Raw genomic sequence first — 26,496 nt, 5'->3', positions numbered from 1 at the left:
TAACTCCAGAGGCTGCTGGGAAATGTAGTTCATCTCCAACCAGCCAATGGGAGGCCGCCAGGAGCGGCGGTTGGGGCGGGGCAGAACCGAGGCTCTACCGGAAGCGGGTTGCTTCTGGGACCGGAAAGTCTGATACAGGCTGCCGCAGTTGCAGCATCCCGGGTGGACGAAAAAATTACGGGGGCCGAGGAGTGGGTAATAATTCAGGGTCGCTCCTTGATACTCGGTCTTGTTATAGCTGTCTCTTTCGTCAGAGGCGGCCAGCCTCCTCTTACCAACTTCAACACTGTGTTGTGGCCGTTTCCGTCCTCGTTTTCAGCTCCTTAGGGACACCTAACGGCTTTTTTCTTTGCATTATTCCAACAGTCGGTTCCAATATACTAATCAGGGTCGGGATTATTGTCTTACACCCTCCTCTAGCGGGACGGCTAAGGAAAATATAAATGAATGCCTTTTCTTAACTCCAACTGTAGTTGACTCATTTAGCCATGGCTTAAAATAAGTTATAGAGAGACTAGAGTCAAAACTGTGTGGTACCAATTTTTTTTTTTTTTTAATGAAGAATACGTGCCTTGCCAAACATCAGAATTACTAAAAAACCTTTAACCAAATGTAAAGCCAGAAACCACGGCCACCATCACAGCCGCCTGACCCATGCAGGTTCGCATTTGATTCCGACAGGCGGTAATGAAACAACTGAGCCAAGAACTGGTGGGCCATTGGCTTTAATCCTAGCTTGCACCTGGCAGGCAAGAAATACACACAGTGGGAAACACTTCCCTATCCATTCAGGGTTCCTAAAGCCATTGACTTATCCGAGTTTCCTAGAATCAAAGGTTTCTAGCTCACCAGCCTTATTCACCTCTGTTCGCCATCTCCTCTCTGCACAAACTGACTTCTCCTTCAGCACTCCCCTATCTTGGTTGCTGCTTCTGCCCTCCATGTGGCCTTTCTCTGCTCTCTCCTCTAAAGCTAATCTCAGGAACTGAGAGAGCAAGCTCCCGGTCTGCCCCATTTTATAGGGTAAAAATCAAAACCTTTAATCCAGTATACAAACAAAGGAAGTCTCTGATACAAAGTCACTTAGGGTGGGAAACGCTTAGTCTTAAAACTAAGCCTTAGGCTATAATGACCCTGCCTGCTTACAGCCTGTTCCCCCACACCAATGCAAACTATAAGTGAGCAAACATATATATCATATTTACAAACTTATTTGGCCAACATCAAAGCAATAGGGTTTGAACTAAGAGTAAATAGAACAGTGGAGAAAAGTGAGTGCTAAAATTGATATGAATATATGGAAACCTATATGAAAGGACAGCATTTCAACTTAGTATAAATTAGGTGGTGCTAGTAAAATTTGTTTAAAAAAAATTAGACTCTATGCTACATACAAAAAATGGAATTTAATAACCAATAAAAGAATACTTAACAGAACATTAAGCTTAATTTTGAAGCAAAACAGGAAACTGAGATGCCTTAAAGTGAAATATAAACCAGTGTGACTATAATTTTTAAAAACTTTAAAAGAATATTAATAATCATTAAAATATTTTTCATCTAGTTTTTTGAATCAACGAGAAGTATTTAGTTCATTTTGCAAAAGTAAAGCAGCTGACAGTGTGAATCCTATTAAAATTTGAAAGGTCAACACAGGATAAAAGGATTTATTTTGTGGTAAAAATATGGCAACGCCTGACCAGGTGGTGGCGCAGTGGATAGAGCATCGGACTGGGATGCAGAAGGACCCACGTTCGAGACCCCGAGGTCGCCAGCTTGAGCGCAGACTCATCTGGTTTGAGCAAACAGCTCACCAGCTTGGACCCAAGGTTGCTGGCTCCAGCAGGGGGTTACTCGGTCTGCTGAAGGCCCACGGTCAAGGCACATGTGAGAAAGCAATCAATGAACAACTAAGAAGTCGCAACGCACAACGAGAAACTGATGATTGATGCTTCTCATCTCTCTCTGTTCCTGTCTGTCTGTCCCTGTCTATCTCTGCCTCTGAAAAAATAAATAAATAAAAAGATTTCCTTCTTTAAAAAAAAAAAAAATGGCAACAAGTTTAGAATAAACAAAGTTGTATGATAAAAACAGAAAAAAAGTCAAACAAGTAATAGACTGGAAAATAATTGTAAAAAAGCCAGGAAAAGAATTAAACATTCCTGCCCTGGCAGGGTAGCTCAGTTGGTTAGAGCAGTGGTCCCCAACTTTTTTGGGGCCACGGACCAGTTTAATGTCAGAAAATATTTTCACGGACCGACCTTTAGGGTGGGATGGATAACTGCACAAAATAAAATTATGCGACCAGCGTAAAAACTGTGGTATTTTAAAATATAATTGTCGAACTTACGAGACAAGTGTCAAGAGTGAGTCTTAGACGGATGTAACAGAGACAATCTGGTCATTTTTAAAAATAAAACATGGCCCTGGCCGGTTTGTTCAGCGGTAGAGCGTTGGCCTGGCATGCGGGGGACCCGGGTTCGATTCCCGGCCAGGGCACATAGGAGAAGCGCCCATTTGCTTCTCCACCCCCCCTCCTTCCTCTCTGTCTCTCTCTTCCCCTCCCGCAGCCAAGGCTCCACTGGAGCAAAGATGGCCCGGGTGCTGGGGATGGCTCCTTGGCCTCTGCCCCAGGCGCTAGAGTGGCTCTGGTTGTGGCAGAGCGACGCCCCGGAGGGGCAGAGCATCGCCCCCTGGTGGGCAGAGCGTCGCCCCTGGTGGGCGTGCTGGGTGGATCCCGGTCGGGCGCATGCGGGAGTCTGTCTGACTGTCTTTCCCCATTTCCAGCTTCAGAAAAATACAAAAAAAAAAAAAAAGTTAAAAATAAATAAATAAAACATCGGGCCCTGGCCAGTTGGGTCAGTGGTACAGCATCGGCCTGGCGTGCAGGAGTCCCGAGTTCGATTCCCAGCCAGGGAACACAGGAGAAGTATCCATCTGCTTCTCCACCTCTCCCCCTCTCCTTCCTCTCTGTCTCTCTTCCCCTCCCGCAGCCAAGCCTCCATTGGAGCAAAGTTGGCCCGGGCACTGAGGATGGCTATATGGCCTCTGCCTCAGGCGCTAGAATGGCTCTGGTTGCAACAGAGCAGTGCCCCAGATGGGCGGGGCATCGCCCCCTAGTGGGCATGCCAGGTGGATCCCAGTTAGGTGCATGCGGGAGTCTGTCTGACTTCCTCCCCGTTTCCAACTTCAGAAAAATACAAAATAAGTAAATAAATAAATAAAATAAAATAAAGCATCGTTCAAACTTAAATATAAATAAAACGGAAATAATGTAAGTTATTTATTCTTTCACTGCAGACCGGTACCAAATGGCCCATGGACCGGTACCGGTCTGGGGCTTGGAGACCACTGGGTTAGAGCATCCTCCTGATACACTAAGGTTATGGGTTTCATCCCCAGTCAGGCATATCAACCAGTGAGTACATAAATAAGTCAACAACAACAAATTGATGTTTCCTTCTCTCTCTTTTCTTCTCCCTAAAAATCAATAATAATAGAAAAAGAATTAGACATACTTAACATACAAGGAATACCTACCAACTGACAAAAGATGAAGGCAAAGGCCATGAAATCATTCCACAGAGGAGGAAAACGAACTGGTCATTAATGATTGAAAAGCGGTTTAGTCACTTTGGAAACAGTTTAGCAGTCACTCATTTTAACATAGAATTACCACACAATCCAGCAATTCTGTTCTTAGTATAAGCACAAGAGAAATGAAAACATATGTCCATATGAAAACTTGTAATGAATTATTTATAATGGCTGAAAAGTAAAACAACCCAGATGTCTATTAGCTGGTGACTAATGATGAATAAGTAAACAAGTAGTATATCCATAAAATGTGTTATTATTCAGCAATAAAAAAGTAATAAACTATGTAGTCTGTGGTAGTGCAGTGAATAAAGCATCGACATGGAATGCTGAGATTGTTGGTTCAAGGCCTCAGACTTGCCCAGTCAAGACACGTGTTAGAAGCAACTATGAGTTGATGCTTCCTGCTTTGATTGACCAAATGGCAAGTTACTGATAATGGGTACAGGGCTTGTTTGGGGGATGATGAAAATGTGCTGGTATTAGTGGTAAATTTTTGTACATATCATGAATTGTACTAAAATCCACTTAACTGTACACTTAATTTTTTTAATTAAAATTTTCAGTTACAGTTGACATTCAATATTGTTAGTTTCAAGTATACAATATAAAGGTTAGATATTTATATAATTTACAAAGTGATCCCCCCCAATAAGTCTAGAACCCACCTGGCATAATGTTGTAATTTACATCCCTGTTACTGTTTTGTAACTGCCAGTTTGTCCTTTTTCTTTTGTGACAGAGACAGATAGGGTCAGACAGGAAGGGAGAGAGATGAGAAGCATCAGTTCTTAGTTGCAGCGCCTTAGTTGTTCATTGATTGCTTTTTCATATGTGCCCTGCCAGAAGGGCTACAGCAGATCGAGTGACCCCTTGCTCAAGCCAGTGACCTTGGTCTTAATCCAGCGACCTTGGGCTTTAAACCAGTAACCTTTGGGTTCAACCCAGAGACCAGGGGGTCCTGTCTATGATCCCACACTCAAGCCAGTGACCCCGCACTCAAGCTGGTGAGCCCATGCTGAAGCCGGTGATTTCAGGGTTTTGAACCTCGGTCCTCTGCATCCCAGTTCGACGTTCTATCCACTAAGCCACTGCCTGGTCGGGCCAGTTTCTACTTCTTAATCTTTTCATCTTTTTTTTTCCCAGACCCGAAATTTCCCTCCCAGCTAGCAGCCATCAATTTGTTCTCTGTTTCTATGAATCTGTTTCTGTTTTGTTCTTTAGATTCCATATATAAGTGAAATCGTATGGTATTTGTCTGCCTCTGTCTGACTTATTATGCTTAGCATAATACCTTCTAAGTCCATCTGTATTCTTGCAAATGGTAAGATCTCATTCTCTTTCAAGGCTGAGTAATATTCCATTGTATTTATGTACCACATCTTCTTTATCCAGTTGTCTATCAGTGGGCATTTAGGTTGCTTCCATAGTTTGGCTATTGTATATGAAATGTCCTCCTTTGTCTTTTGTTATATCCTTTCTTTTTTTTTTAATTTTTATTTATTTATTTTTTTACGGAGACAGAGAGTGACTCAGAGAGAGGGCTAGACAGGGACAGACAGACAGACAGGAACGGAGAGAGATGAGAAGCATCAATCATTAGTTTTTCATTGCGCGTTGCAACACCTTAGTTCATTGATTGCTTTCTCTTATGTGCCTTGACCGCGGGCCTTCAGCAGACCGAGTAACCCCTTGCTGGAGCCAGCAACCTTGGGTTTAAGCTAGTGGGCTTTTCCTCAAACCAGATGAGCCCTCACTCAAGCTGGTGTCTTCGGGGTCTTGAACCCGGGTCCTCTGCATCCCAGTCCGACGCTTTATCCACTGCGCCACCGCCTGGTCAGGCATATCCTTTCTTTTAAAGTCTGTTTTGTCTGATGTAAATATTGCTATTCCAGATTTTTTCATTTTCATTTTCATGAAATGCCTTTTTCTATCCCTTTACTTTCAGTCTATGTGTGTCTTTTGATCTGAAGTGGGTCTCTTGTACGCAACACACTACAGTCTTGTTTCCTTCTCCATTCAACCATCCCTATTTTTTTATTGGAACATTTAATGCATTTACATTTAAAGTAACTATTAATAGGTATGTTACTGCCATTTTATTTTTCATATTTTGATATTTTAAAATTCTTCTTAAAGAATTCCCTTTAACATCTCTTATAATATTTATTTGGTAGTAATGAATCCCTTTAGGTTTTCCTTGTCTGGGAAGCTCTTTATTTTTCTTCAGTTGTAAATGGTACCCCTGCTGGGTAGAGTAGTCTTGGTTGTAGGTCCTTGCTTTTCATCACTTTTAATATTTCATGCCAATCCTTTCTGGCCTGCAGAGTTTCTGTTGAGAAGTCAACTGACCATTTTATGGGAGCTCCCTTATAGGTAACTAATTGCTTTTCTCTTGCTGCTTTTAATTTCCCATCTTTAACCTTTGGCGTTTTATTTTATTTTAGTTTAGTTTTGTTTAGTTATTGATTGATTTTAGAATGAGAGAGAGAGGAAGGGAGAGAGAGAAATAGAAACATTGATTTGTTGTTCCACTTATTTATACACTCATTGGTTGATTATTGTATGTGCCCTGAGTGAGAATCAAACCTACAACTTTGGCATATCAGGATGATGTTCTAACCAACTGAGCTACCTGGCCAGGGTCTAACCTTTGGCATTTTAATTATCATGTCTTAGTGTGGGCCTCTTTGGGATTTATCTTGTTTGTGACTCTCTTCCTGGAGTTGTATATCTATTTCAAGTAGGTTTTCAATCCCTTGTTCTCTGTTCTCTTTGTTGCACCCCTATGACGTGAATGTTGTACTGAAGTTGTCCCAGAAGTTCCTTAAACTATTCTCATTTTAAAAATTATTTTTTCTTGGCCCTGGCCGGTTGGCTCAGTGGTAGAGCGTCGGCCTGGAGTGCGGAAGTCCAGGGTTCGATTCCCGGCCAGGGCACACAGGAAAAGCGCCCATTTGCTTCTCCACCCCTCCCCCTCTCCTTCCTCTCTGTCTCTCTCTTTCCCTCCCGCAGCCGAGGCTCCATTGGAGCAAAAGATGGCCCGGGCGCTGGGGATGGCTCCATGGCCTCTGCCTCAGGCGCTAGAGTGGCTCTGGTTGCAACAGAGCGACGCCCCGGATGGGTAGAGCATCACCCCCTGGTGGGCGTGCTGGGTGGATCCTGGTCGGGCGCATGTGGGAGTCTGTCTGACTGCCTTCCCGTTTCCAGCTTCAGAAAAAAAATATATATAAATTATTTTTGCTTTTTGCTTTTCTGATTGAGTATTTTTCATTACTTTGTCTTCTAAACTGCTGATTTGGTTCTCTGCTTTGTCTAATGTGCTATTGATTCCATCTAATTCTTCATTTCAGTTATTGTAGTCTTCATTACTTACTGGCTCTTTTTAATGGTTTCTATCTCTTTGTGTAAGTTTTCATTGAGTTCACCTACTCTCCCCCAAAGTTCATTGAAGGTCATTATAACCAGTCTTTTATTGAAGTTTTATCCTGTTCTTTCATTTGGGACACGTTTCTTTATCTTCTCAGTTTGGCTGCTTCCCTGTGGTTGTTTCTATGTATTAGGTAAATCTGATGTGTCTCCCAGCCTTGGCAGGGTAGCCTTATCTAGTAGGTTTCCTGTGGGGCCCAATAGAGCAGACTCCCTGCTCACCTGAAGTAGGTGTTCCAGGGGTGTCCCTGGTGTTTGTTTTGTGTGTTCTCCTTATTGTAGTTGGTTGCTGTTGGCACGTCAGTGAGTGGGATTGACTCTAAGGCTGACTGGCTAGGAGGACTGGCTGTGACTATAGTAGATGAACTATAGTGTGATGGTTTGCCCCCTGAAGTGTTATTCACTATATTAGTGTTCTGGTACCTACTGAATCCACAATTTGGATGTGTCATTCATAGAGCTAATTGGGTAATGCTCTGGTGTGATCTGAAGCCAGTCACCAGGTGTATTGGTTCTGGGGCCTTTTGGGAGGGATTCTAGTGCAGGCCCAGGTCAGGCGCTACCTGTGCCTGGTGTGGAGACAAGTGTTAAGAGCTACAAAGTGATCTGTGTTTGATAGCTGCCTGTGCTGGAGTTGTAGGTGCTTGGGAGAGTTTATAGTGCAAACTGAGGCATGCTTCCACTAGTCCTGCAGCTGTTTAACAAGAGTTAGAGGGTATGCTGAGGCAAATTGCTGCTTGTTTGAGGTTTGTGGGCCTTTTGGAGATTTTTAGGAAAGTCCTCAGCATGGGGCGAGCCTAGCAACTTGTGAGGAGCAGCCACTGGAAGAGGTTTGGGTTGGTATTTGAGTTGAGTAGGGTGCATTTAAGGGAATCAACAGGGTGAGGTGAGTTTGATGGAGACTCAGATTTGGTACTAGCCTGTGCCTGCCAGCTCTGTGAGGGCGAGGGCTCAAGGAGGAATGGTGGTGCTTGCTAGCTGTTTAGTCCCAAATTGAGCTGTTCTTCTAGCCCTTGTCTTGAAGCCAGACAATTCAGTTCTGCCCTCTTTCACTGGCACTTTTGAGAAGTTGTCCCCAAGCTGGAGTCAGAGCAAGTGAGTACGTCAGCAAGTAAGTCCATGCACAATCCCTTGAAGAGGAACTCTTGGGACAACAGCAGTCCTCTATGTCACCCAGACGGAATCCTGACTGATTTACACAGCCGGATGTTTTGGGGAATCCTTTTCCTGGCATGGGTGGCCTCGGTTTAGGAGCTCTGGCTTTGCAGGGGGGATATCCACAGCCAAGAAATCCCTCCCAAGTCTTAACCACCACACATGGATGTGGGACCAGCTCATTTCGTATCTTTCCTCTTCCTATCAATGTTTGTGTGACTTCTTTTTTTATATCCTCAGTTATAGGAATTCTGTTTAGCTAGTCTTCAGATGGTTCACAAGGGTAGTTGTCTTATAGTTTAGTTGCAGCTTTGATGTGGTGGTGGGAAAAGACAAGTACAGCATTTATACACTTCTCCAATCTTGATGAAAGTCCTATACACTTTAAAAGGGTGAATTTTATGGAATTTGAATTATATCACAATAAAAACCCACCAGACAGGGAAAATTTCATCTTACAGATAAATATGTTTAGTATCTAAGATATTTATGAAGAACATGCTACAAACAAAAAAGTTCAGTATCTAGATTCTACAAGTAAATAGTCAAAGGAGCTGTACTATTTCTATAGAATCAAGCACAAAGTAGAAATTCTCTTGGGAAAATTCACTGCCTCAATAAATGGTAGTGAAATAAAACACAAGTAAAACCCTATTATATCTCTGTTAAATCAGAAAAAAAATTAATGCCAAACATTGCTTTGGGCATGAAACATTTTAAAATCTTTCTAGAGGATTGTGTGACCACAGTAGCAACTGTTATCAAATAGTTCACATTTTAAAATCATTTTAAGAATAACAGGAGAAAGTATATTGGGATGTAGTAGAAAACATACACAAAACTGGTTATGTAAAGGTTATAGCAAGGGATAATTGGGAATAACAAATGATGAACAATAGGGAACAGCTAAGCAAATAGGGCATATGAACTGTATCAGCATGTAGATTATTTACATAGATCAAAGCTCCATGAAGACTACAAAGCATGTGTTTTGTGCTCTAGTCACAACTATGGAGAACCAGAGTCCAATCTAGGTTCTAGTGTGAAGATATGGAAAGAAGATTTGAGGTAGGAAGAGTTTGGAGTTTAATCTTCATTTGATTCTTTTTTTTTTTCTTCTTACATCCCTTCTCTTTATATGTCTTTAAATGGGGAAAGATAGAGGGGACATCTATGAACTAGAGCACCTAATATTCTACAGGTCCACAGATTTTCAAATACAGATCAGGACATAATAATTCAACACTTGGAATATATGTCAAATGTTTTTTCACCACAGTAGCCCATCTCTTTCATGGTGGTGAGTAGGGAAATGTGATTTCACAGCAATGAGCCAAGTGACAACAAATGGAATTATGATCGAATTTTCTAATTAATTCATTTATCAGGCCCAGCCAATACTCTTAAGAACCATAGTTCAGGCCCTGGCCGGTTGGCTCAGCGGTAGAGCGTCGGCCTGGCGTGCGGGGGACCCGGGTTCAATTCCCGGCCAGGGCACACAGGAGAAGCGCCCATTTGCTTCTCCACCCCCACCCCCTCCTTCCTCTCTGTCTCTCTCTTCCCCTCCTGCAGCCAAGGCTCCATTGGAGCAGAAATGGCCCGGGCGCTGGGGATGGCTCCTTGGCCTCTGCCCCAGGCGCTAGAGTGGCTCTGGTAGCAGCAGAGCGATGGCCCGGAGGGGCAGAGCATCGCCCCCTGGTGGGCAGAGCCTCACCCCTGGTGGGCGTGCCGGGTGGATCCCAGTCGGGCGCATGCGGGAGTCTGTCTGACTGTCTCTCCCTGTTTCCAGCTTCAGAAAAGTGAAAAAAAAAAAAAAAAAAAAAAGAACCATAGTTCATTAATCAGGTACAAAAATTTTTATTTATTTATTTTTAAAAAGATATTATTTATTGATTTTAGAGAGAGGAGAGACAGAGGGAGAAAGGTGGGAGGGAGGAGCAGGAAGCATTGACACAGTTGCTTCTTGTATGTGCCTTGACTGGGCAAGCCCAGGGTTTCCAACCAGCAACCTCGGGGTTCTAGGTTGATGCTCTATCCACTGTGCCACCACAGGTCAGGCAAAAAAAAAATGTCTAGCAAGCCACTCGGCTTGTTTTTCCCCTCTAGATTCTCAAGTCTTCAAGATGGGGGAGAATAGAATGAGGGGACACATTCTTGCCATGGGATCCTGAGGGAAAATGAGTGTGGGATCTCTGTCTCAAGAACATCTTAGGGGCCCTGGCCGGCTAGCTCAGCGGTAGAGCATTGGCCCGGAGTGTGGAAGTCCTGAGTTCGATTCCCAGCCAGGGCACACAGGAGAAGTGCCCATCTGCTTCTCCACCCCTCCCCCTCTCCTTCCTCTCTGTCTCTCTCTTCCCCTCCTGCAGCCAAGGCTCCATTGGAGCAAAGTTGGCCCAGGTGCTGAGGATGGCTCCATGGCTGCTGCCTCAGGCACTAGAATGGCTCCGGTTGCAACAGAGCAACACCCCAGATAGGCATAGCATCACCCTCTAGTGGGCATGCTGGGTGGATCCTGGTTGGGTGCATGTGAGAGTCTGTCTCTCTGCCTCCCCGCTTTTCACTTCAAAGAAAAAAAAAACCCCAACAAAAAAAGAGAACATCTTAGGGGTCCAGACTAATGCAAATACTTATTGAGCAATAGCCATGTACTTTCTACTCTGAAAAAATCATGGCATGTCATCAGTACATGTAGTCTCTTCACCCTTGTTTTACCATCATTAGAGTACCTCACTTACTTCTACTCCTATTTCATAAGCTCCCGGGACACAGGGACTATTCTCTGATTTATTATATTTCCCAAAGCACCCAGAATCCAGTGTATGTTCAATAATAACTGTTGAGTGTATGAATTCAAGATATAAGGCTGATGCCCTGGCTGGGTTGCTCAGTTGGTTAGAGTGTCGTCTCTATATGCTCAGGTTGCAGGTTCAGTCCCTGGTCAGGGCACATACAAGAATCAACCAATGAATGCATAAATAAGCGGAATAGCAAATACATGTTTCTGTATTTCTCTGTCTCTCCTCCTTTTCTCTAAAATCAATCAATAAAATTTTTAATGATTAAAAAAAGATACAAAACTGAGAGTTGGAAGAGAGATGAAAGTGTAGGGCATTCAGTGAGGCCCCTGGCCACCCACTGGACAGATGGTGAGAGGATCCATGTTCTTCCCTCCATCATGTGTCCCAGGGCTGAAGATAGGTTGGAGGGGTCCAGAGGAAGAGAAGCTGGTGAATGTGTAGATGTGAGACTTAGCTGTCACATTGTAGAAGGAAATGTTTCTAGCCTTATAGTCCAGGAAGATGCCCACACGCCTGGGGGGCTCCCTCATCTGCAGGCGGGTTGGGGGAAAGGTGGATGCCTGGTACTCATTTCGTTTCATCATCATCACCACCCAGTAGCCGTTCTCTGGTGACAGGGTCATGCTCCCCTTTCTGCTGGTGGATGCCTCGCAGATGCCCAGGACCCACCCTGTCTTGTCTCCCACCTCCACTTCCCAGTAATGGCAGCCAGCACTGAACCTTGGAGAGCCCAGGGTGAAGATGCAGCTGTCAAATCTTTCTGGACTGTCAGGCATATGGTTCCACTTGTTTCCAAGTCTAACACTTTTCAGGTCATCAGAGACGATGAGGTTGGGGTGAGCTGTTTCTGCATCCAGAATCACATTAACTGCAGAGAGAATTAGAATACCTAGCTGGGTCCACGGGCAACATCCCCACAGGTTCTCCCCACCTCCAGGAAACATGAACAGGGCCATTCTTCTGGGACACAGGGGACAGTATAGAGACCCATCAGGCCAAGGCCACTCACTTTGATCTGGGCACTTACCAGCATATGCCTGAGCACAAATCAGTTCTGGAACTACAGAGAAAAAGAAAATGGGGGGAGGGAGACTTGAGCATTCCCACTCAGAGGGTTAAATCTACCTGATCCCCACAAAAAGTAAAGACAAGTGCCCCAATGCTCAGGATCCTGATTCCTCTGCTTGGATATAATCCCATTCCTCCCAGGTACCTGGGCTTTCCTTGGAGACTCTATAGTCTGATGAGTTGACCCAGCCAGAGGAGTCTTGCACAGAGCCTATGAGGGCCTGTCGTGACCTTTCTCTTGCCTTTGTTATAGGTGTTTTTCTCTTTTCTAAATAGCGCCCAGAAATCAACAGTGTAAGAGAATGACAGTAACTGCTGCTCAGTGCATATTACCACCACCGTACTTACCATTGAAGGTTTCCATTTCTGAACGGAGAGTTTCTAAAGGAGAAAGGGAGTTAGAATTAAGTTCCCCAGCTAGCGACAGATCAGAGTCAGAAGGCCGTGAGAGGTGGTAAAGGGATGCTTGGGGGCTCTGGGCTGCATGGACCTCAGGGAGGAAGTAAGCCGCCTACCCGAGAAACGCTTCACGCTCTTCTCCATGAACTCTGATTTCTGGTGGAGCAGGTGGATCTTTTCTTGCATCTCTCGAGGAGTGGTCCATGGTTTAGGTATATTCACCATCTTGACTCTAGAGACAAAAGACTATTTATTGTCCAAAGAGGGCTGGAGCTTGGGAATGGCCCAAGCTCCATAAAACGGAAGGGAGATACAGCCTCCATAGGACACACCCAGCCCGGCCTGAGCTTCACAAAGTCCTTCCTGGACTTCAAGTTCTAAACACTGGTCCTCAACTTTGGCCATGAATTTTCATCACCTGGGAAGTTTTGTTGAAAAAATCACTGATATTACAACCACAATGAGTTTTAATGATGGCCTCAACATGCTTCTGATATTGGAATGCTCAGCCCAGAATTATCTATATCAAATTAACTACACTTCACTAGTCTCTTTCTTTCTATTGAAATAAAATGATAGTAGATGAGGAAAAACACAATGAGATACCACTTCAGACCATTAGGATGGCTATTGTTAAGAAAAAATAAAAAACAGCAAGTATTACCAAGGAAGTAAAGAGATTTACACCCTATGTGTTGCTGATGGAAATGTGAAATGGTGCAGACACTGTGAGCAGTATGGCGCTTCCTCAAAAAGAACTAAACATAGAATTACTACATGATAGAGAAATTCCACTTGTCGGCATACACCCAAAATAATTGAAAGCAGAGACTCAAACAGATATATCTTGACCAATATTCACAGTAGTATTATTCATAATAGACAAAAGGTAGAAACAATCTAAGTGTCCATTGATCGAACAATGGATAAACAAAATTTGGTATATATATACAATGGAATGTTATTCCTTAAAAAAGGGATGAATTTCTGACACATGCTATAGCATGGATGAACCTTGAAGACATTATACTAAGTGAAATAAGCCAAAATACAAAAGTACAAATATCTTATGATTCCACTTATATGTGGTAGTTAGAGTAGTCAAATTTTCAAAGACAGAAAGTAGAGTGGTGGTACCTGGGGACTGGGGTTGGGGGCAGTAGAGTTGTTTAATGGTACGGAACTTCTGTTTGAGAAGATGAAAAAGTTCTGGAGATGGTATGGTGATGATGGTTGCATAATAATGTGAATGTACTTAATGCCACTGAACATACATTTAAAAATGGTTAAAATGGTAAATTTTATGCTATGTATATTTTACCACAAAAAGAACTTGGTTCCTGGGTTGTACTCCTATAGATTCTGCTTTAATTCACCTACCAACTCTGGATGTCAGGATTCTGTAAAGCTCCTGGGGTGATTGTAATGTTCAGCATCCTCCCTCTGATCTCCTCCCCTGCCTGCTGGGCTTAGCAGCTCCACTCTGGGAAAGTACTTCCCTCCCTGAGTCCTTAGCACTCTACAGGAATGGTTTTCATGAGGCGAATTGCATAAGACACAATCTAATAGGGAAGTTTCTTAGGAAGCCACCATCAGCCAGCAGGCTGTATTCATTCTTTCCGGTCTTTAACCCAAAGTTCTCCCTCCTGATCTCACTTCTGTTTTTTTTCTTTTTCTTTTTTCTTTTGTATTTTTCTGAAGCTGGAAACGGGGAGAGACAGACAGACTCCCGCACGCGCCCAACCGGGATCCACCCGGCACGCCTACCAGGGGCGATGCTCTGCCCCATCGCTCTGCCCCTCCGGGGCGTCGCTCTCCGGAGACCAGAGCCAGGCCAAGGAGCCATCCCCAGCGCCCGGGCCATCTTTGCTCCAATGGAGCCTTGGCTGCGGGAGGGGAAGAGAGAGACAGAGAGGAAGGAGGGGGGTGGGGGGTGGAGAAGCAAATGGGCACTTCTCCTATGTGCCCTGGCCGGGAATCGAACCCGGGTCCCCCCGCATGCCAGGCCGACGCTCTACCGCTGAGCCAACCGGCCAGGGCCCACTTCTGTTTTCCCCTGCACAAATCCAGAAAGGTCTTAGGTAGCTGCCGGAAGTGGGAGGAGCCTGAGGAGGAATCCTAGACCCAGGGTTGGGAGAATCTCCCTTCTAGGACTGCCGTCCCAAATGCTTCCTGCAAGTCACCAAAGGTATCACCAGGGGACGCTCGGTACCTGTCCAGGGTGACTCCAATGTCCTAGGAGAGAAAAGAAGGAAGCTTTTCATTACCAGTCTCCTATGGGCTGCACTGACTACTGGCTTCTTTTCCTGGGCCCCAGAGTATCAGCAGAAGTGGGGCACTCCTCCCAATTCTAATTCTCTTTTTTTTAATTAATTTATTTTTTATTCAAAAAATTAAATTTAACTGGGTGACACTGGTCAATAAGAGTACATTGGCTTCAGGTAAGTATTTTTATAGCATTTGAACTGTTGATTATGTTGTATACCCATCACCCAAATTCAAATCATTTTCTGTCACATATATTTGTCTAATTCTAATTCCCCAAGGTAGCAGCCCAGCTGTGGCCTACAACAGAACTGCACCCAAGCAGTACTGATCTCTTCTGGGAGATACCAGGAGAGCCTCTAGATTCTGGGCCACTTTGGGTTCCTAGGAACTCATCCAAGGGGTCTGAGCACAAGAGGCATTGTGAATCACCAAGACCAAATCCCACCCTTGTCCCCAACGGCTTCACCCGCTGGCTTGGGCAGAGCTGATGTCAGTGCTGGGTGATCATATTGTCCTACTAGGCACAGTGGGAAAGGCAAGGCCAGGTCCAGCCACACTCACCTGCATAAGCTTCCATTCCGACTGGCACTGCTTGACCTCCAGCTCCTCAATCAGCTCATTGAGAAGGGCAATGTCCCTGCACACTTGGGTGTCATATGTCTCCCTGACCTGGCCAATGGTCTGGCCCAGTTCCTCCAGCCAGGCCACAAAGAGCTGCTCTTGCTGCTCCAAAAACTGGCACAGCTGCTCCAACTGGTTCCGGACTCTCTGCTTCTGGACTCCAGTTTGTTTCTGGGAACAGGGTACAGGGAGATATAGGGGTCTGAAGTAAGGCGGATGTGTGTGGAGGATAAGAGGCAGGCTTCCTCAGCCTCTTGGGTGCCTGCATTTCAAAGTAGGAGACAAAATGGACCAGAACCTTCCACAACAGGGTGTAAAGGACTGGCTCTTGGAAAATGCCCTAAAACCTGTTTTTATGGGTTAAATTGTCTTCCCTCTAAAATTCATATGTTAAATTTCTAACCCCAATATCTGAAAATATGATCTTATTTGGAAACAGGGTTTTTGCAGATGCAGTCAGTTAAGATGAGGTCATATGGGAATGAAGTAGACCACTGGAGTGGGGAGATTTGGACACAGACACATACACAAAGAAAATACCATGTGAAGAGACCCAGGGAAAAGATAGACACCTACAAGTTGAAGAGAGAGGCCTGAAACATGCCCTTTCCTCATGGCCCTCAGAAGAAACCAACTCTGCCAAGACCCTGACGTCAAACTTTTAGCCTCCAGAACTGTGAGAGAATAAATTTCTGTGGTTTAAGCCAATGTTTTCCAACCACTGGTGGGCCAGAAATTTCATGCTGGTCCTCAAAAGACTTAACCACCCTGACCTTGTATGAAGATTATAGAGTCTCAAATGATTGGTTTGGAACCCAGAGAGGAAGACGGGATCCAGCTAACAGAAATGCATCAGATAACTCAAGGCTCTGTGGGGTAGGTACCTTCACTTGCAGGTAAAATGGAAGCAATTTATGTATCCAAAAGGCTGAACACCAGCTCCGCAGAGGAAGGCCAATAATGTATGGCATCATAAAACCTCAGTTTTAAAGAAAATGTCTATTTTAACCATTAGAATTTTAAAAATCAATGTGTTTTTTTTTTTTTTTGTAAAATAAATAAATAAATAAATAAAATGGAAAACAATAAGGCTAAAAGCAATACAGTGGAGTATTCAAAGTTGAAAAGACCAGCCCTGGCCGGTTGGCTCAGCGGTAGAGCGTCGGCCTAGCGTGCGGAGAACCCGGGTTCGATTCCCGGCCAGGGCACACAGGAGAAGCGCCCATTTGCTTCTCCACCCCTCCGCCGCGCTTTCCTCTCTGTCTCTCTCGTCCCCTCCCGCAGCCAAGGCTCCATTGGAGCAAAGATGGCCCGGGCGCTGGGGATGGCTCTGTGGCCTCTGCCCCAGGCGCTAGAGTGGCTCTGGTCGCAACATGGCGACGCCCAGGGTGGGCAGAGCATCGCCCCCTGGTGGGCAGAGCGTCGCCCCTGGTGGGCGTGCCGGGTGGATCCCGGTCGGGCGCATGCGGGAGTCTGTCTGACTGTCTCTCCCTGTTTCCAGCTTCAGAAAAATGGAAAAAAAAAAAAAAAAAAAGACCCTCCTCCTTTTCCTTTAATCCCATCCCTCCTCCATGGCACGGCCACTGGCATTAGTTACTCTAAACCATTTTTTGTGGTGCATGTGAGAAAGTTTGACAGGGTCCTCCGAGATGCCCCTCCTTGTGGTGGGTGGTACTCTCTGCAGGGATGAGCTCATCCTTGGCCATTCGTTATCTCCCTGCCCCAGCCCCAAGAGCAGGTAATTCTAAATATGTGATCATGTCTGCTTCCCTGTGAGCTAGAACAGAACCTCAGGGATCCCTGTTTACTCTCTGTCCCCTCCCTCTTTCTACAGGGGTGAACCCAGGTAAGGACTGGCCATAGAACACCCTTAGCCTTACCAGGTAGTTCGCTGTGTTCTGATCCCCCTGAGCTCTCTGCTCCTCTCCAAATTTTCTCAACTCCTTCAGATGATCCAGTAGCTTCTGAATTTGTTCCTGGACAAAGAGTACTTGTTAAAGCTTAAACTTGGTTCTCGCTATCTTTAGTTGGTGCCAACTCTACAGGGGAAAAATCGGCTTCAGGAAATAAAGCTAAGGGTGATGCGGCCAAAAACAAAGGGCTGGGTGCCCAAGAAAGAGAAAGAATGAATCCATCACACCAAGGAAAGCAGAGCCAAGAGAAAGTCCTAATGACCTCCTATGAGCACCTGGATTCAGCCCTTCCCGAAGTGAGGTCCTTAGACCTCTAAGCTACATGAACTAATAAATTCTCTGTGCTGTCCTGGCTTGTACTGTGTTTTGGCCATTTATAGCACAGGAATGGTGGCTAGTGCACCAACCTCCTAGTGTCATTGGGAAAATGAAGTAACCCCTGGTATGTTCAAGTACTCAGCAGAGAAGGGCCCCCAGGCAGGAAGCCCTACCTTGTATTCCAGGGCAGCCTCCTCAATGGGGCGGACCCGGTGGCCTCGGTGCTCCAGACTCAGGCTGCAGATGAGGCAGATAGGCTCCCTGTGGTCCTCACAGAAGAGCAGCTGGATCTGCTTCATGTGACGCTCACATTGTGGCAGGAGCTTGGGGCTCAGCTTAGCTGTCTGTGGGCCCTCCCGCTGCTCAAGGCCTCCAGAGGTCTTCCCTGGGAGCGAGGCTTGGCACCTGGGGTCGGTGGGCAAGCAACCACCCAAAACCTTGGGATCACTAGAAGCGATGGAGGAGCTGCAGGAATCTTGCATGCAAGTGCCAACAACCGGGTCTCCTTCCTGGGAACGGCAAAGGGGACACACAGCTTCATCCTGTGGCCACCCTGGGGACATGGAAGTGGAAAAATCAGAGTGACAAACCCAAGATGTTACAAAGGGGTGGTGCAAAAGCACAGCAGAGAAAGCCCATGCTTGGGACACATGCGTTCCCTATTAGACTGTGGCCACTTCCTAGTTTGTCCTCCTCTGATTCCTCTCCAGCAAGGCAGCAGATAAGTCCCTGAGACTGAGAGCTAAGGGCTAAACCTTATGACCATCCTGAGACCTGGAACTTAGACTCTTATCCTAAAGAAAGGCCTTTTGCTGTAAATTCTACACCTTCCTCCCACACATACACTGATCTAGCAGGTGATATTAAAACAGCAAGACATTTTTATCTTTACCACTTAAAACCAGCCAGGCTGCTCATGACTTGAGTGGGAACTCCCAGGGGGACATTAACTGGCTCATGGCCAGACCCCCAGCTCCTAGCAGAGTTCCTGGCCTATGGTAAATCTTTGGGAAGTGTGTACTGAATGAAGGAACAAATGTGCCACCTTTCACATCCAGGGTCAGGAAGCACTAAATGACAGTAAAGAAGGGGACTTTATAAAGCCACAGACTATAACCTGCCATGATGACATACAGCTATGACTAGCTCTGCCCCAAGACCACAGCACAACTTCACAAAGCAGAAATGGCAGGAGATCCAAGAAGAAATAGAAACATAACTAATCCACTAGTGTCTTCCCACTTCCTCCTCTCACAGGGTCCCAGAAACCTACTGTATTCCCCCATGTATAAGACACACCCTTTTTCAAAAATTTTGAGATCTAAAAACTGGGTGCATTTTATACAGTGCTTGTGGCACTTGAAATGCCATAGATGGAACTGAGGATGAGGCAATATATGAAGACAGTGATTCATCATCAGACACAGATGAGGACAAGCAAATGAATGGGAGTTTTGACAGTGATGAAAGGGGGTTGTATGAAGTTTATGTTGAATTAAAGCTTGAGTTCAATAACTTTATGTAATACATTTTTTTCAAATTTCAGGCCCCAAAATTAAGGTGCATCTTATACATGAGAGCATCTTATACATAGGGAAATATAGTATATCTGTACGTGAGTCTACAAGAGGACCCCAATAACCATTCTCCCCTCCTTCCCTCATGATAGAATTAATTGCTTTCCATATGGCTGTTCTCCCCACCTTTGCCCCCCCCTAAATAAAACTATACATCTTAACCATCTTTGCAGTTGGTCATGGTCATTTGACTATGTTCCGGCTACAGGGATGTAAATGGGGGAGCCACGACCAGCTTCTAGAAACTTCTGGAAATGGTCCCTCAGTGACACTGTTCTTTGTCTCTGTCCTGCTTCCTGGAAAAAGGAAGACCATGAGCTTGAAAGCAAACTCAAATGGGCAGAAAACATCAGGATCCTGGGTTCCTGCCCACAGAGCTCCACATCTGCACTGGACCACCTGTGTATCATTTATGTGAAAGAGGAGCAAACTTCTATCTTCTTTCAGTTATTGTTATGATGTTTCTGTCATTCACAATCCAACATAACCTTAAGTTCTGCCTCCTTAATACAAGAGACACCTAGGGTTTTAGCCAACAGCTCTCCTCCCTGCCCAGAGAGAGGCAAATGGCAGATTCTCAGCCCTGTGACATACTGCCATGGAGTTACTAAGAGAAGGGGATTATGTACTCAGTCTTTCCTGGGTGCTCAACGTGGGACCCATGAAGCCCTTGGAATTCTAAAGCAGGACTTCAGAGTGTCTAAGAACTAACTAACTGAAATTTGAGGCAACATTTTGTGAAGATATGCATATATAGATTTGTTTTCAGGATTTAAAGCTCCAAAAGTCTCAAAGAGTTGAGGACCTCAGGGGGGACCCAGGGATCCAGTAACAGAACTATAGTGGGGATAAAAGGAGATTTGTGGAGGAATTCCTGCATAGGTCACCATTCCTAAGGATACCGATCTTCTGGATTCTGTAGTCCTTTCTTACCTGAAGATGGAGAGACTTCTAGATTTGCAAACTCATGGAGCACACTGCCTACCACCTCTCCCATGGTCTCAGGGGTCTCTGGGACCTCAGTTCTACTTTTCTCCAAAGGTACTGTGGATTCTGAATGCTCCCAGGTCTTCTCCTCTTTAGGCAATGATACATTGGAACACGTATCTCTGAATGTTTCCCCCTCCAGAATCACAGAATGTTCTGGATTTCTTGAGCCTTTTTCCAGAGCCATGGTAGCCCTTACATCCAGAGTGCCCACTTTGCTGGGGGTAGATGCTGAGTCTCTATTCTCACTTCTCATTTTCTCTTGAGACAGAAGAGTTTCTGGATTGGGGGGTTCTCTTTCTCCTGAAGAAATGGTGAATTCAAGACTTTTGGGTCGATTCTCTTTTGAAGGTATATATGTTTCAGATAGCTGGCATTCTTTTCTTCCCAGGGACCCAGCAAACAACCTACAGGAGAGTCCTTGCAGCCTTCCTGCAGAGCTGGCATTCCTGCGTAGCTTGAAACTTGAATTGCTCTGCTTCTCCCCTTGCAACTTGCTGGAGAATGGACTTCTCTTGGAAGACAGAGTCACGTTCCTGGCCCTTGGCTTGCTCTGCACATCCAGGCTCTCTGAGCCCTTCTGATCTCCCCATTTGCCCTGAGGTTTCTTCTGCGGCCCCCTCTCAGCCTTGGGATGACTGGCTGCCCCATCACCACTTTGCTGCTGCCTGTCACCTTCCAGGCCATTTGGTATCCTCGGGCTCTTGGCTTTATTCTCCCCAGAGGAACAAGACATTGCTGAACAGTCAGTGCCACTTTCTTGTATTGGACATTCTGAAAAGACAAGGAAATGCAAAGGTATGAAAATGTCAGGTGCTCAGGGCCAAGCGCTGGGGGAAGAGAGAGAAGGGAGAATCCCTTCAGAAATTAGAGAAGTTCAGAATATTCTAGACAATAGCAGTAAATAGCATACTATTTGATACATGTTTTTTTAAAACAGTGCTTTCAAACATTTTAGTAGAAGAATTTGTTTCTAATATAAGAATTCCAAAAACAGAATTCTTCATACATAAGTTAAATAAAACCCTAGCTTATTGGTATAAATTTGTATCAGATTATAAAATCAATCAATAAAGAATTCACTTATAAAATCAATCAAGAAAGAGTTAACAGCTTTAGAGCATCAACTCCGGATGCTGAGGTCTCCCCAGTATGAAACCCTGAGGTCACTGGCTTGAGCGCAGGCTTATCAGGCTGAGTGCAGGGTCACTAGGTCACTAGCTGAGCTAGAGCCCCCCACCCCATTGAGGCCCCCCATGTATCAGAACCAATCAATGAACAACTAAAGTGAAGCAACTACGAGTTGATGCTTCTCATTTCTCTTCCCTCTCTCCCTTCCTGACTCTCCCTAAAAAAAGAAAAAAAATATTTTTTTAAATCACAGGGAGAAACTAGCCTTTTGTTGGTGAGCATGCTGTACTACATACAGATATCAAATTATAATATATACTTGAAACATAATGTTATCAACCAATGTTACTTCAGTTAAAAATAAATAAAATTCTCTAGGAAAACAAAATTCAACTACAATAGCAAGCAAGGGGAAGAAAATATGTATTTAGAATGGCAAAGGGTTGGTAATCACTGCAGTGGGTGATGGATACAAAGAGGATTTATCATAGTACTCTCTATTCCTGAGTATGTTTGAAAATCCATATTTAAAGGTTTTAAAGAACAGAAAGAAAGCCTTACATACAGACGGGGAGAGCAAGAATGCATACCTGTAGATGTTGACATCAGATACAGTAGAAAAAGAAAACCTGGAGATTTGTAAACCCAAGTGCTCTCTTTTAGGCTTCAGCCCAAATTCATATTATTCGTGTAAACCTCACGAGTAATTTCATTTGAAGAGGGTCCTAGACTGCATTGCCCCCAGACAACTAGGGTGAGCAAAGGACCTTTCTCTGGAAAACTCAACTTCGAGCCAGGCCTCAAAGAACTTCCCCACAGCTACATGACATAATGGAAAGTTGTTAAGAGAGCAAGCAAATACTAAGAGTTTTCATTTTACTTTAGGAGAAGATGGGTGTTAACTGAACCTATGTGGTAATCATTTCACAATAGATGTAAATCAAACCATCATGTTGTATGCCTTAAACTTATACAGTAATGTATGTCAATTATTTCTTTCTAAAACTGTGAGGGGGGGAGAATTAAGATGTTTGATCGGCACAAAAATTTGAAATGAGGTTGTGAAGGACAGTAAAAAACTTCAGAAATTTATTATTATTATTATTATTATTATTATTTTTGGTTTCATGAGGTGAAGAAAATTCTAACTCGCACAGATAAGGAAGTGTAAATGGTAATTTAAAAAACAAAACAAAACAGCTTGCCTGGAAATTTCAGGATATTGTTTAATAAAACAGAAATGGCAGGAAAGCTTTAATTCCAAGATTTACATAAAAAGGAGTTCAGGTACAGTGTGAACTATCACACTGGTGGCCTTCAGTATTTTGAACCTTGTTTACTGATACATTTTAATATAAATTTGTTAGTTTTTTTAAGTTTAAAGATTAATAAAAGTTGAATCAAGTATTTTCTAATATTCTAAAGAATCCCTGAAATATCATCCTAAGATATACTTTGAAAACTACTACTTTAATAAAGAAATGAAGATAACTTGTAATGAGCAGCTTAATATTTGGTTTGAGGGAGCTTTTATTAAAATTACTTTAAAGTTGTTTAAAACACTTTGCTGTTGGCTTTGTAGGAAAACACAGGTTACCAAAACTGGCTTAAGAACTGGTGACAAACCCTGAAGATGCTAATAACCAGATTTTAAAACAGGAAAAAGTAATTTAAGAATTCTTTCATCAAATTATTCCAGACTCAGGTTAGTTCTATCTTTCAAAGGGCAGAGAATTTTTATGTTATTTAAACTCTTCTATCACATATACATGATAAGCCTTTCTAATATAATCTTGAAGTGTAGAAATAGAAGAAAAATTCAAGTACCAACACATATTTTAAAAAACTGATTATGTGTTAGTCTCTCCAAATCTTCAAAAAGTGTTTAAAAGCAGAAATCAAATAGGTCACATTATTTGACTGCAATACAACAAAAATGGAAGGTACAGCAAAAGGGTATCAAAAGAAGAACCATAAGGAGAGGAAGGAAAAAAGGAAAGAAAAGATGAAAGGAAGGAAGGAAGAGGAGAGAGAGAAGGAAAGAGGGAAAGAAAAAAGGGAGGAATGGGGGAGGGAAGGAACTAACTGAAATTTGATGCAACATTTTGTGAAGATGTGCATATATAGATTTTTTTTTTCAGGATTCACAGCCTCCAACAGATCCTCAAAGGGTTGGGGACTTTGCCAGACTACGTGGTGGTGCAGTGGATAGAGTGTCGAACTGAGATGTGGAGGACCCAGGTTCAAAACCCCGAGGTTGCCGGCTTGAGCGCAGGCTCATCTGGCTTGAGCAGGGGCTCACCAGGTGGAGCGCGGGTTCTCTGGCTTAAGCATGGTATCATAAACATGACCTCATGGTCACTGCCTTGAGCCCAAGGTCACTGGCTTGAAGCCCAAGATCGCTGGCTTGAGTCCAAGGTCTCTGGCTTGAGCAAGATGTCACTCGTTCTGCTATAGCCCCCCGGGTCAAGGCACATATGAGAAAGTAATCAATGAACAACTAAGGAGTCTAAGGAGCCACAGTGAAGAATTGACACTTCTCATCTCTCTCACTTTCTGCCTGTCTTTTCCTATCTGTCCCTCTCTCTGTCTCTGTCACAAAAAAAGGGTTGGGGACTTCAGGGGGCACCTAAGGATCCAGCAACATAAGGAAAGGAGAAAAGGAAAGAAAAAAGAAAAAGATGCAAGTCCTCTTGACAATTTTAAAATGCCTTTATAAAATGTGTTAAAGAACTTAAAATTGAAATTAGGTGGGTAACAATGAGAAGATTATTTATCAACCCAATTAGTATGATTGGTTAGCAAGACATTTATGCCCACCATGTACTTGTCTGTGACAAGTTAATCACAAATGACATGAGGAATTCTCTAGAAAGAGCATCCAGCTCCTGCCTCTCTTGATCCTTCTCTGAATCAGAATCTCAGCTGTCCACTCCCTGCCACTACCATTTTTAAGCCATTGGGAATTTAGTTTTACTAATCCAGCTCCAAAGACCAGAGCATGGAAAGGGGCTTGCTTGGCTAAAGTCACTAGTGTTGTGGTAGACCTGGGACTCCTGGCTCCCAAGTCAGAGTGCACTAGTCCAAACAATGCTTGTTCTTGCACTTTCCACCCTACCTCAGGAACAGCCAGCAGAGAAGGGGTCATGGGGTCCACTTACTTGGGCCAGTTACCCTGTGGAGCTCCTCTGCCAGGAGGTGCTGGTTGATGGCCCTCAGAACCTGCAGAGTCAGCTGCACAGCACACTTCTCCCCATAGTAGGTGAGCAGCAGAGAGGCCAGCTTCACTGGCCTGGCTGTCTGGAGCTGGCCTCGGGGTATCCGGGGGTGCTCCTTCTCTAGGCTGGTGTTTTGTAGCTTGAACTTGAACTTCTCAAAGTCATAGGGCACCAGCTCCTCCAGGGAGTACAACAAATGGTCACTAGGAGTCTTGGCCATGGTGTTGACCAAAAGAGGCCGGAGCCAGCTGTCCAGCTTCTGGGAGGAGAGAAAGCCCTCTGTCTTGGAGCCCAAGGGGTGCATGAGAAGAACCAGCTTGTGAAATAACAGAAAAGGCACAGGAAATGCTTTGTGCTTTGGTGGGAACTGAAACTATGAGAGGTCATTGCAGGGGTGTTGTCTTTCTCGCAGATTCAGAGGCTTTTCCAGCTGGGATGGTTCAATGCCTTTCTAGGTAGGTCAAGAGAGGCTCATAATGCTTTCATTTTTTTAGGTTCCAGAGAGTTTTAAAAATGAGTAAATGTGAAAATAGGATTATAGTTCTTTGGGCCCTGACCAGATAGCTAGGTTGATTAGAATGTTGCTCTGAAGCACAGAGGTTGCCGGCTCAACCCCTGATCAGGGCACATACAGGAATAGATCAGCGTTCCCATCTCTCTCTTTCCCTTCCTCTCTAAAATCAATAAATTAAAAAAGAAGTCTAGTCCTTGGGATGCATTTTAAATCTTTTGTTTAACAATTAGAGTGTTGATTAATTCTTATTTCTTGTACTTCTTGACTGTGTGCCCTTCCTTAGGGACAACCTGATAAATCTAATGCCGTGCAACTTCTGCAGATGGTCCAGCTCTGCTCTCATTCCTAAGTAATGCACAGCTGGGTCAGCCCGGCCTTTACCCCATTCTTGGTCACCGGCGGTTTCACTTTCCAATGCATTCATTTGTATAATAAAATAAATATATAGTTTTTAATTCTTTTTTTTTAAATTTTATTTATTCATTTTTAGAGAGGAGAGAGAGAGACAGAAAGGGAGAGAGAAGGGGGGAGGAGCTGGAAGCATCAACTCCCATATGTGCCTTGACCAGGCAAGCCCAAGGTTTCAAACTGGCGCCCTCAGCATTTCCAGGTCGACGCTTTATCCACTGCGCCACCACAGGTCAGGCTTCTTTTTTTTTTTTTTTTTTTTTTTAGCAAGAGAGGCAGAGACAGAAAGAGAGAGAGGGACAGATAGACAGGAAGGGAGAGAAATGAGAAGCATCAATTCTTTGTTGCGGCACCTTAGTTCAATTGCTTTCTCATATGTGCTTTCAGGGGACTGGGAGACTCCAGTCAAGCCAGTGACCTAGGGCTCAAACCAGCGACCTTGGGCTTTAAGCCAGTGACTTTTGGGCTCAAGCCAGCAACCATGGGGTCATGTCTAGGAATCCACACTGTAAGGTATTTTTCCCTGCCGAGAAAGAAGGAAGGGGTCGGAGCCAGAAAGTGTGGAGTAATAAAAGGCTTTATTGAGTACAGCGCGCGCATCCCGCCCAACGAGGTTCCCTGGCCCCAAGGAAAGATGGAGGCCAAGGAAGTCACAAGTGGTGACTCGCGTGGGAGATATTTAAAGGGTCCCTAGGGTGGTCGAGCTAATATGACGTGGTGAAATCTCACTGGCTGGCAGAAGGTCGCTTTTTTCCAAAGAGTTCCTGCAAAGTTTCTTTTGGCATGCTTGGTTGTGGGCGGTCCTAGCCAAAATTCCTGCGCCTGAGCTTTCTTTCCCCATTATCCAATGACCTTACACACACTCAAGCCAGTTAGTTACCCCACGCTCAAGCCAGATGAGCCCGTGCTCAAGCTGGTGAACTCTGGTTCTCTGCATTCCGGGCTGACTCTATCCACTGTGCCACCACCTGGTGAGGGGAAAAATATATAGTTCTTAAAAAGTATTTATTATTAGCTTAGCTTCTAAGGCTCTATCAACCCTGCCCCCCAAACATCATGATAAACAATGTCTATAAAGTAGCATGTAAATATAAT

General features: G+C 44.3%; 1 protein-coding gene and 1 non-coding gene across 2 annotated transcripts; one reads left to right on the top strand and one right to left on the bottom strand.

Moving 5' to 3' along the window:
- Positions 1 to 6,460: 6,460 nt before the first annotated feature.
- Positions 6,461 to 6,536, top strand: TRNAS-GGA (transfer RNA serine (anticodon GGA)). Its single transcript has one exon. It is a non-coding gene; the product is annotated as a tRNA-Ser (tRNA).
- Positions 6,537 to 10,082: 3,546 nt separating this feature from the next.
- On the bottom strand, positions 10,083 to 24,854 carry MEFV (MEFV innate immunity regulator, pyrin). The gene is made up of 10 exons (XM_066275097.1): positions 24,423 to 24,854; positions 20,077 to 20,904; positions 17,740 to 18,119; positions 17,216 to 17,311; positions 15,276 to 15,506; positions 14,659 to 14,681; positions 12,563 to 12,678; positions 12,396 to 12,428; positions 12,007 to 12,039; positions 10,083 to 11,847 (listed from the first exon to the last, which is right to left on the bottom strand). The coding sequence occupies exons 1-10, from the start codon at positions 24,781 to 24,783 to the stop codon at positions 11,294 to 11,296; spliced, it is 2,655 nt and encodes an 884-aa protein (XP_066131194.1). The 5' UTR covers positions 24,784 to 24,854; the 3' UTR covers positions 10,083 to 11,293.
- Between the last annotated feature and the right edge of the window lie 1,642 nt (positions 24,855 to 26,496).

The sequence above is a fragment of the Saccopteryx bilineata genome, chromosome 4 (genome assembly GCF_036850765.1).
Source record: "Saccopteryx bilineata isolate mSacBil1 chromosome 4, mSacBil1_pri_phased_curated, whole genome shotgun sequence".
Taxonomy (NCBI): Eukaryota; Metazoa; Chordata; class Mammalia; order Chiroptera; family Emballonuridae; genus Saccopteryx; species Saccopteryx bilineata.
This window is presented reverse-complemented; position numbering and strand designations above follow the sequence as displayed.